The 12,060-nt window shown below is 39.3% G+C and overlaps 1 protein-coding gene across 3 annotated transcripts in view; it reads left to right on the top strand.

Annotated features, from left to right (window-relative positions):
• LSAMP (limbic system associated membrane protein) overlaps nt 1-12,060 on the top strand; it is a 650,003-nt gene that overhangs the window by 623,337 nt on the left and 14,606 nt on the right. Inside the window, exon 7 of one of the 3 annotated variants that reach the window (XM_079922990.1) lies at nt 1,729-2,834. The exons of the other annotated variants lie outside the window; for them this stretch is intronic. Within the exon in view, the coding sequence (XP_079779116.1) occupies nt 1,729-1,886 (158 nt within the window). The 3' untranslated portion in view covers nt 1,887-2,834. Of the gene's footprint in view, nt 1-1,728; nt 2,835-12,060 lie in introns of those variants that run through there. 3 annotated transcript variants of the gene reach the window in all.

Consider the following 12,060-nt stretch of genomic DNA (forward strand, 5'->3'; position numbering starts at 1 on the left):
ACTTGACAAGAAACTCAGTGTTCATGGAAAGCATCCCATTTTGAATTCCTGACATGCCACAGTCATTTTAAAACATTTATCTTCTACTGTTGCTGCAGAGATTGACACCATTTTATCATGTTGCCATCTTGCAAATATCTTGATGTGACAAACATGCACATATGCGTTTGTCCCAATGGGTAACATTTTCAAAGAGGTCATGCTCCATCCAAGATGGGCTTTGTACAGTGTCACTATTACTCAAGGCATCCTTTGTGAGAGCAGTTCTACAGCCACAAAGTCAAATATTTTATCTGATCACTCTTTATGATATATATAACATTGAACAAAATGAAGCCAGACACTTCACAAAGGACAGCTGTTTGATATTGAAAAACAATTTGGACCAGGATGGAGCATGTGGGATTTTGTGGAACTTGTTATTTTCCCACAAACAGAACTGTTGATTGGAGAATGACCCTAGTTTGATTTTACATTGTAGATGGACTGTTGTAGATAGCTTCCATAGATCCAGTAGTTTTAGAGAATATAGTTTATCTTACTACTAATACTTAGGGCTTCTGCTCGTAGAAATTGAAAAGCTGTTCATGGAGACTTGGGGTAGCTGGTGAGAGAGGTAGTTATAGGAGGTGCTCTCTTAAGTTTCCTGTTCCTTACAAGGACTTTTACTTTCTAGAATCAAATCTGTTTTCTTCTCTTCTTTCCAATCAAGATGGCAGCCCATGGAAAAAAATACTAACATATGGGATCCTTAACCCTTTTTATAGTACCGAAATATCTAAGAAAAGCTGACTGCCTCACTGTGGTCATAACTATAACATGAGATACCTTCATTTAATTAAGTATTATAGATTGTCATCATCTATGTGCAATCCTACCTTTCCCTCCTAAAGTGTGAAGATGTCTATAAGCAGATGGTTGATGCAAATGGCTTGAAGGATTTTGAGCCAATTAATTTTCATAAGGTGTTTTGAAAGTAGGAGAAAGTCCCCAAGCTCCTTTTCTCTCCTCCCATCATAAAAAAAGAGAACTTTCCCTCCTACTTTCCAATAACAGGAACACATGTTTAATTTCAGCTACTTCATTGTTAATATCTCTCTTTGGAGGGTCTCCCCTCCTACCCCCTCTCTACATGGCCCATCAAGGTGATTGGGGATAAACAGCAGAGTTGCAGCAGGAATGTAGTCCTAAACCTCTTCAAGCTGTGATTAAAAAAACACAAGGCTCAGTAAATCAAATGTGTTTCCCTTGGGTTTCCTTCATCACATTGCTTGATTTTCTGCAGTGATAATAATAATACTGGAATTACACCAAAGGACAATTTATATTGTCTGCGGCCAATCAGAAATTTTCAAACTTCCTTTCCTCTTATGCCAAAAACAAAACAAAACAAAAAAATCAGGGTGCTTCCCTGCTCCCTAATTTAAAAGATAAATAAATAAATAATAAAATAGTGTGCCATTTTTTATCTGTTTCTGATAGGTGTTTTTTTCCATTAATTTTAATTTAGGTTTATTTATTCTGAAATGAGTCCTGAATTGCATATATTTTGCATAACTACCCCTGACTACATCGCTGCAGAAAATCCACTGAATTGTAAAATGAGGAAAGAGCCAGCTCTGAATGTCTGAGGGAACTTTTCTCACTTTGTTAGTCTCAAGTCATTTCCTGAGGGCTCTGAATACTGAGAATCGGGTAACATTGCTCCCGTCTCCTCCCTACGCACAGCCCCTCATGACGGACGTGCGCCAGAGATGCTCTCACATTTAGAAGGACCGCAGGTGCAGAATGAGGTGATGAAACCAGCCTCCCGAAGTAAAAATAAAGGGAAAGAAGAGAAAAGGACAAGAACAAACCACCGTTGTGTGTTTATCACCCTCAAGTGAAGAATTCCCTCGAGCTCAAGGCTCTCTGGCCACAATTGCTGCCACTTAAAAAAAAAAAAAAATTAATAACCCTGGAATCTGTCTACCCTGTTTGCCTCCTATCTGATTATTTATTCCAAGTGAACAGCCTTTCCATTCACTAACCCCGTGTGGCTAGTAGGTTTGGGAAATGTTTGAGATTATCTTCCAGGTTCAGGCACTGCACTGGGTTTGTTCACAGCTGCTTGCCATTCCGTTCCTGTTTTTCCATTGATAAAACACATTGTGCATGGCTGGGTTTGCATGATTAATACAGCTGTCTAAAGCTCACTCTGAAAACAAAACACGCCCCACAATTAAAGTAAAAAAAAAAAAAAAAATTAATGTCCACAAACAAACCAGGCTTGCAGAAATCTGCACTCCTCCTGGCCTGCTTCCTCCCACAGGGAGACTGGTGTTGCTGTGGGTGTGCCTGACATCTGAACAGCCAGATTTCTATCTCTAGAAAGAGGAGGAGATGTACCTGTCCTCAACTGGCACTCCCAGGAATGGGTTCTCAAATCAGACTCCACTGGCAAGGAAGGAAAACAGGGAGGAAAATCCTACAAAGATCCCATGCTGTGAAGGGGGCTGGACTATATCCCTACAGCTTCATTTATTTTCTGTAGGATATAATCCCAGGGATCAATGAGAGAATACTTCTTTTCAGCTCCTTATTATAACGGCAGTTTTACCTTGTCTAATAAAAAATGGTAATATTAATAATAATAATAATAATAATAATAATAGCCAATATAGATAGTGGGCTTCTCATGTAATAGAGTTCTAAGGGCTTTTGCATGTATTAATCCAATTAGTCCCTCCACTCCTAGGAAACTAACATGCACCTTCTCCTACACTTTTAATCATGAGAGTACACCCAAATTCCAATCTACTCCTTGCTGCACCCAGGCACATATATAAATCTATAGTACATTATAAATAACCATTATGTATGCATTCATGGTCATTAGATATGTATTAGATATACCTGTCTAATGAACTTTCAACACTCATCTAATTTATTTTATGTATTATAATTCTTATCATGTATAATACAGTTGCCTTCCAATCCATACACTTTTACAAAGTCCATTTCCAGACCCATTCAACACACAGAGTTGTATGCCCAACTCACGCAGAGATTTGAAAGCTTCCGTCTTTAAAAAACATGAGCGGAGCTGTCTGGCATCGGCACATCTAATTTCACACACTTATTCAGGCTGATTTACATACACACCTCTATTAATCATGGATAATTACTAGCATTGTTCTCTTTAATTCAGTTTTTCCAACTGTGAAATGGGAAAGAAATTATATTTTTCATGCCTACAAGCTCAAATGGTGTTTTAAATAATATATAAAATAGAACTTCAATTTCCTAGAAAGAAAGCATATTGAATGCAAAATGATCATATTCAGATACACATATGTCTTATAATTTTTAAAGATGTACTTAGAGTTAAAGATGTACTTGTATCATGGGTCACGTTGCCTGGATATTAGTTAGATAAAAGTTCGGTTTGGCTTCATTATAGTTTGACGTATTTCGGATTCTAGGGATGTCTGAGATGCCCACACTGCTAACAAGTTTAAATAGAGAAGTATCCCAAGGTCAGAGAAAGAAGATTTTCATTATTTTTTCACCACCATCATAATACTACACTTAAGAGGAGCTGCCAGGTACACAGTTCCCTACTGTGTGACACACGCTCGTACACTCATGCACTTGCTGTCGATGCCCGTATGCACATTGCCACCTGTCACACTAATCCATAATGATCGATCTAAAGAACCTGCCCTTTATTTCTGCTCAAAGGTGTAAAGCATGTCCTAGGAAAGCCTTCAGTGTTTAAGTACATTTCTCCTTTCCCACTAGGTGATGGAAACAAGGGTCTTGTTTTTTTTAATAGAACTTAGGTAGCCACGTCAACACAAATTTACAGCAGAATCATGGGCCCTGATTAACACAATGAAGATGATTAAGAGTTGACATGAACACCTGACAACCACCCTCTGACTCCTTTAACGGGAACAGGAGTCTGACTTCCTCCCGGTCTATCCCAAGTGGGATATAGTTGTGCCAATACTTCACCTAGAATCAATACTGCACCAGCCAATTCAACGATTTAGGCCCAGCTGTAATAGGTAGCCCAAACCACTGATTTAGACCCAGTTGTAACAAGCACTTTCTCTGTTGAATCCACTTCTGTGTTTTGCTCTTTCACCTTTTCATTCTTCCTTCTGCCCTGTTTCCTAAATGGTTCTTGTTCTCTCCCTGTTAAAATTTTCTAGCAAGAATAATTCTGAAATTTATTCACGCTCTTATTTAAATGTCCAACAGAAGCTTGGAAGTGTTACCTCTCTCAGAATTTACATTTAGCTTCAAGCTAAATGGCTAAAAATCCTACAGCATCAATTTAAAGGAAGGAGAATTTTTAGCCCTGGGACTCTTTTCTGATGCCTTTTCCTATTTTCCTAGTCTGGATCTGCCTACATCAGTCAGCCTTTCCTGGTGATCTCCCTGTATTTATGCCTTGCCGTGCTATTTAGATTTCTAGAGCCAGCAGGGACTTGAAGATGAATATATATTTTTTAAATCCAAGCTCCCACTAAATTTTAATTTGATGGAAATATTTCTCTTCTATGAGCTATATGAGAAAAAAAAATCTTTCAAAGTAACAATTACATTTTGGGATTAAGTTTGAGTAATTGACAGTCTTGTCTTTTTAATTAAAAGGAAGAAAGCTGCCTAAGAAGAGCTCAGTGAGATTTGCAGCAGAAAATGTTAGCATGCTGCCCCAAAGGGTGAGAAGACCAGGATCCTGAATGGACAGAAAGTGCTGGTGCAGGTCCCTCTGGTCTTTAAAGAGCTCGCCTCGGTGTTTGCCAGAGTGTGACATTTAGCAGGAGGTAGCAGTGTGCTGTGAGGAGCGTTGCTGGGTGTAGCCAGGAAGGAGGTCCTTTCACTGGAAGCTTCGCTCTAGGTTCAGAGACATGATACAGATCAAGAGTCCTTAAAGGAAGTGGCACTACTTAAGAGTTAAAAAAGAAAGAATACATATTCTTCCAAGAATTCAATCATCAATGCAGTCTCAGCCCCTGACAAATTTCATAGTATAGCCCTGCAAACGTATAATCTTTAATTTTCGTCTGCCCCGTGGCTCCCTCTTTCCTTTTCACCTGAATTTCTTATTCCTGTTATCTGTATTTCTTGCTCTTCTTTTTCTCTACATTTTCCACCATATTCACCTTGCATTATGCATACACTCTCTCTTTGACATCCTTCAAATAAAACCATAGACAAAGTTTTGATGTTGTTAACATTCACTTCTAAACACTGGTTACCAGCCATGCAAGCACCACAAAGCCATTATCGCATCTATCTGGAGGAAACATCGCCTTCTGAAGAGGCAAGATACAAATTAACCTTAGTAACAACTTCTCTTACACAGTCACTCCGTCCCCACAATGTTCTTTCATCAGCACAAGTCATTTGTAGGTATTAAACAAGCACTTCCATAAGGGAAAAAAAAATCAGCTTAAGGGGTCCCACCTTACATCTCCCCTTGTATACTGTGGTGAAGAAACACACCTGCCAAGTCAGAACACAGCATAACATAATGAGTTTGGAATTCCAACTTAAGGTGTTCATTTGTACACAGGTATATGATGGGAGTAGGCAGACCCCTCACTAGGACTCCACTGTGAAGTGTCAGCTATAGCCACCGCAAATCAGCAGGGGGGGAGAGACCTTACCAGTCATTTATCACGCTTCCTAATCGGACCCTGGGGAGTCGAGCACTGCCATAGTTGACTGCACTGTTTTACTCATCACAATGCTGATTGTAAAAGAAAACACTTCCGACATCTCTGTAACACATGTGTACGTTTCAATACCTAGACATTACCATTAACAGAGTGTCTTTGCTATAAATCACAGCTATCAGTCCATTCTACTTTATCTGCCCCATCCTCACAAGGGAGATTCTGCCTCAACCACTCACGTTCCAAACCTTGCAGTTCCGGTAGGACTTTTAACTGCCTAAGAGGATATTGTTTGGGGCAACAGTAGCGTCCTGTGCTTTCACAAGATAAAAAAAAAAGCAGTAAGAGATACCTGGGCCTTGAGATAACTGAGCACCCATTCTGGGCATCATCCCATCCCCTGTAGCCCGCACGGCACCAGCATCCCCAGCCATGTTCTATGTTGGAAAGTCTCTTGGCCATTCTAAAGCGCTTTCTCAATTGTCCATGTGAATGTTTGGAGGGCAGAAGCGACTAAGAAAAAAAGGAAAAGCAGTAGCTTGCACTTCTCTTTGAATCGCAAGTTAGAGAGTAACTTGGGAGATTTGTTCTCTTTTCTTCCCTGGAGTTCCTGAATACAGGTAAGTTCATTGTTGAAAGCTGCTTACTTCGCGTGGCAGTGCTGTAAAAGATGGCATGCGCTCATGCATTGGAGGTTGGTCTTCCTTAAGGACCAGCCCTCCCATTCTGTCATTAAATGAATAGTGTCGCTTGTTCTGCATTTAGATGTACTCTCCACTTGCTTTTGCTTTGTAAATTTCCTTTTAGAGTCCATGTTTTCTTTTCCTCTGATTTCTAACCATGAGGAACACAAGAAATAAACTTCCTTCTCAATGGGCAGTGCACACTAGTTTCTGGCCCAGATGAAGTTCATTTAACAATAACAACACGGTATTTTGATTACACTGTTCATTCCCTAAAAAAAAAAAAAAAAAAAGTACTATCCTAGTACTTTTTATGTGCCAAGCTCTCAGCTGGATCTTGGGAAACACTGTGGAGAGCAAACCAGACACGGCCTCAGCACTAATAGAGCTTACAGACCAGACGGGGCAGTAGATCAGATGAATTAAGCAACTTTGCTATGTTGAGGAAACCTGTGTGGTATATGGGGAGCACAGAACAGGGCCACCTTAGCTAGCCTGGACTGGTCAGAGAGGCTTCCAGGTGAAAGTGAAGTTCAAAATTAAGGCAGAAAGGAGAGAAGGGAGAGAGGAGCAGAACATCCCAGGAATGCAGAGATCTAGAATCCAGAGAGAGCTGAACAGTATGGTCTAATGAATTTTTAAAATCCGAAAAAAAAATACATTTTTCCCTAATAGTGTCTTACTTTTCCTTGTTTGCGTCTGGCCTGTTTAAAAGAAAAGTGATAAACCAGTGGAGTTAAAAGAGAGGAGATGGGCATTTCTGCCCCTGTTACACATTTAAGACAAGGAAAAGCACCTGTCCGCCTGATTGTACAGATATGTACGGATAGCGTATACTGTATGGTAGGTGGTGTTATAGAGGTGAGTTGCCTGGAGGATGCTGAGAGCCTATTATCTAGCAGAACATCTAGAGAAAACTTCCAGCCTCTCAACAAGGAGGTTTGATAGTAGGTTTTTATTTTAGTTGTAGGAACGATCAGGTCGTATGGCGCCATTTGCGTTTTCCAGCAGCTGCTCTAGAACCTGGCGATGATGCTATGTTTGGAGTCGGTGACGCAGCAGGAATGACAGATAAATCACTGAGGCATCCTGGTGCTCCAAGTAGTACAGTCACTGCGAAGGGCCCAGAGCAGAACCACCGCCTTCACCAAGTTCTGCCCTGCGGCGGTCAGTGCCGCAGATGCAGGCCCTAGGGTAACTCTGAGCACACCACCTTTTTTTAATCCCTTATCTTCCCTTATTTCCAATAAATAATCCCTTATTTCCAAGAGCCTTAACATCCCAGGAAATCTCACAAATTCACTTGTTATCTCTGCATTCAAATGCCATAGGCTAGTTACCTTGTTTCGTGGTATTTGAATGTTTTTGATTTTGAAACTTGCAAAATGAAAACACATCTTACATGGATTAAAGGCCATCTTGAATCCCTTAGAATTTAAATCTAAAATGTATTCTAAAACGGATCTGCAATTCACAATTTAGAGCATAGAAGTAGAGAGAAAGAAAACCAGACAGGAGGAAAATCTCTAGAGACCGACCCAAACCTGTACTTTTTAAATCCTTTTTTAGCAAGTTAAATACATGAAGGCACAAAAGGCTTCAAATATACATAAAGTGTATATTTTTAAACACGGAAAATATAATCTACTTTGCCCCAACAATAAGTAGATTCAGGGCTGGGAGATAGCCCTTTATGAAATGTGATGATTGTTCTTTAATTCCATCGAGGGGCAAAGGCCAAGATTTTACCCACAGGTGCAATGGGCGTGTTCCAGGCACAAGGGCAGAAGTACGTGTTTCTTCTTTAAGACGGAAGGTTCATGTCTGGCCCTAATACCTTACTGATAGCTGACTGAAACAGATTTGCTTCTGGAGTTTTTCTATCTTATGCATATTTTCAGGTGGAGTGGCCCAGGGAAACTCCTTTATTAAACTTAGCCCATTGGGCATTCTCTAACATTTTAATTCACTGATTATTAAAAATTAAACCTCTCAGGCTAAATAAGAAATGTGCAGGATTTGCGAAGGCTGACTTTGCTGTAAGAGACTTAATGAAACCCTCTCTTTATGTCAGGAGTGCTTAGTGAGTCTGTACTCTCTGGAACCATCCGTATCACAACTGAGCAGAGCCCGTAGCAGTTAAAGTTAATTCGTGCATCTCTACTCACTCTACAGGGCAATTACTTCAAGCGTGCAGTCAGAAGGACCTCATAGACCCATATATTACATTTCCCATTGCATTGTCACTTCATGCTGTAAAGACGATGTTCCTTATAGAAGTCAGGCCTCACCTATCTTAGCTTCTCTTTAGTTGGCTGTATGATACCAGCCAACTAAAAAGTGGAGGAAAACATTCATTCTCTTTGTAACGATGTCAACCCAAAGCTAAAGAATCAGAAATTGATTATTTTCTTTTCCCCAGATTTAGAGGTTTTTTAAAAAAGTACATTGATTTGTTTTTATAAATAGTTTTCCATTCTGATAATAAATGTTATGTATTCTCATTATGGAAGAATATGAAAATATATGAAACTATAAAGAAGAAAATAAAGATTATATAAAATCTCTCTCCCCAGAGATAGCACCATTAATAATGATATAAACAAGTGTTTCATCTGAATGTTGGAGCTGTCAGTGTACTGTGAAATATTCAGGTTAAAACACCTAACCTGTTCTCCTTTTTCTGCCCTCTCTGAGGCTGGGCCTGTTCCTGTGGCTTGCTCAAGGTCACAGAAGAGGCAGGTCCAGGAGCAGTGTTCCTGCCCCCAAGCCAGTGCTCTCTCCACAGGCACAAGCGCTCTCTCAACTCTTCCAGGTCCTAAGTCAAACCTGACTCGTTTTACAAGCGATTTCCCTTGTGGATTTCCTGGAGCAAATTCCCTCCAGGATTTCCAGTAAAAGTCCTCCTTTCAGATGTGGGTCCTCCTACGCTCTCTCTCTAAATTGGGGTATTAATACAAATTTGTCTTTTTTGAATGAAATGACCTTTTATTGTAAAAATATTTTCTCCAATTCTCTTTAGTATCGAATGTTTAGTTAGTAGAGGGTTGGTTCACTAATTGATGAGAATAAGGAATGAGTCTCAATTATTTTACCATATAATGAGAAATTATGTCAGCATTAGTTCTGATTTGGCTTTACTCATTCATTCACCACGGAGCTCTCACCATATGTCTAAGGTGGCAAAAAACTTGGTAAATCATTCATATCTCTGACTCACTCCAAAACAGCATCAAACATCTGAAGTTCATTCCTGGTCGCAGTCAACTCTAAGAGGAAAAGCCCCTAGGAGCATTTGAAAGTCAAGTGTCGGATTCCTTTCTGACCCAAATCTAGCTAAGGGGGACGCCAACTTCCTTTCTCAAATATTGATGACATGTTAAGACTTTTTAGTTTTCCCAGCCAGTTTGATGTATTTCCCTAGTAGTCAGGATAATGATCAACCTATGGTATAACTAAGAAAACAGGAATAATCTTAAATGTTGACTCTTAGAACCATTTCTGTATGTTGGCTTTTCCCCTGAACTAGACGCAGAATGATTACTGTGATTCTCAGAGAACATTACTCTAGAAATACTAGGCATTAGGGTTTACAAAAAGTGAATATAGTAAAAGAGAAAATTTAAAACTCTAACAATCCAAATAGAAATCATAGGCATATCATTTTCCTATGTAAAAAGGAAAATAATAATAATATGTAAGTAGAAATGCTAACCCCTAAAGCCTCCAGGTAGAGCAGAGAAACCATTGAGAAAGAAATTAACGACTTTCAGAGTGTGGCTTTGAAAATTGAATTAATAAAAATGTCCCCCTTTTAAGCTACTATAATAAAAGATTTTATTTTTCAAAACCTTGACCAAAAAAAAAAAAAGCACAAAAAATCATAAATTCCCACGGAGGACACTTCACAAATGTCATGCTTCAGGTCCTCAGCATCAGTGAGGGAAGAAGACGCATCACGTCGAATATTCTTATACATTAATTTCATTAAATTTCTTAATGGTTTTAACTCTGTCCCTCGCTTACTTTTCCCAGGCAACTGGAGGATTAAATCTGTTGAATTTGGACCCTCTGTCTCCCCTGAACATACACTCTTATTCATTCTGGCCCAGAAAAAAAGTGCGATTAGTTATTTTAAGTCCTCTAACATGTCATTTTCAAAACTGGGACATATCAGAAGATTGGCCTCATAGAAAGAGTCGTGCCATATGCAACAGAGAATGTCTCCTTGCTCAAATGGCTGTGGTGTATTGAAAAGTGAGCCGTTTACGTTCAAGTAAATACCCTGGAATTAGAACAATTGCACGAACAGTATAAACCGCTAAACTCTACATATCCTACCTGTGAATTAGAATGAATGCTTATAAGCATAGGATTAGAGATAAGTTGTTAAGAGTCAAAGTACTGAAAATCAATTCTTCTCCTCATGGATTCTTTGTACCCTCACCTCCTCTCCCACATGAAATTCAAAGAAGGCAAAATGCCAAAACAGCTCATAAATATAGATACGGAAATTTCCTCAGGTACTAAGGGAGTTACCAAACTGTAAACTCTAGAGCTTCCAGTGAAGCATCCCTCACCTTCACAACCCTCATACTAATTACAGAGAGAGAGAGAGAGAGAGAGAGAGAGAGAGAGAGAGAGAGAGACCTAATTATACCACATAATGGCAGATGAGAGGAAAGACTAAATCTTCTGGCCTTTGAACAAAAGAACATCTTGGGTCTTTATTTTCTAAGGTTTAAATTTCATGAGTTCTTAAATAAAGCTTAGCCCTCCAGAAAATTTTCTACCTGCCAGGGATTTGGGGACTAATGAAAGGACCTCCCAGCCCCATATGGTTCTTTAAATGACTGTGAATTCCCAACAATAATTTTGCCTTCGTGTTAAGGCATAGTGGTTTCAGAGAATAAAATTTCCCCCTACCTAGAATCTTAGGGAGGGCAGCTCTTAAGGTATTGATTGATAAATTCATTCACTCAGTCACTCATTCATTTATTCATTTATGTACTCAGACACTTATTCAGCAAATCTATTGAACACATACTCTGTGCTAGAGAAATAGTGAGCTGAGGCTACAGTAGTGAACAAGGAAGACATTGTCTATGCCAATGAGAAAAGCCCAGTCAGCTCTTTCTGATGATGCACGTTTGTATAACACGGCTGGTTGTAAAGAATCTGGAAGTTAAAAGTCAAAGACAGATTAGCATAAGTAAATTTGTCAAGGCACTTGCTTTTTCTGGTATTAAATTATTTTTCCCATTGCCTCCTTGTACGCCTTCATCAGGAGCTGAGATCTAAGCATATGACAATAATGCTTCCGCAGAAGTCTAGAACTGCCTCTATACTAGAACCCCCCAAAATTTTGTCCATTGTATTGCTGCAGTAGATTTATCTTTTTATTTTACTATTTAGACTGGCACTGCCATGCTTACTTTTTAAGTGTGTTTGCTAAAGCAAGATCGATGTGTGTTGAGAAGTCTTCGAGAGGCATAAAAATGGTAGGTTTCAGGTATATTCTAATGGGTATGTCCAGGGAATCCCTACAGAATTGGTATCCCTGGCAAGGCAATTTTACTCAAGAACCTGAGATTTCCTTCACGTTGGAAAAGAAAGAATAATTGTCAGTTGTTAGGGACCAAAGAAAAATTTTTTTTCTTGCCTATAATAGGAGACTCCTTTTTGCAAATAACATTTCATGCCTG

This window comes from Stenella coeruleoalba (genome assembly GCF_951394435.1).
Source record: "Stenella coeruleoalba genome assembly, chromosome: 5".
In the NCBI taxonomy this organism is placed as follows: Eukaryota; Metazoa; Chordata; class Mammalia; order Artiodactyla; family Delphinidae; genus Stenella; species Stenella coeruleoalba.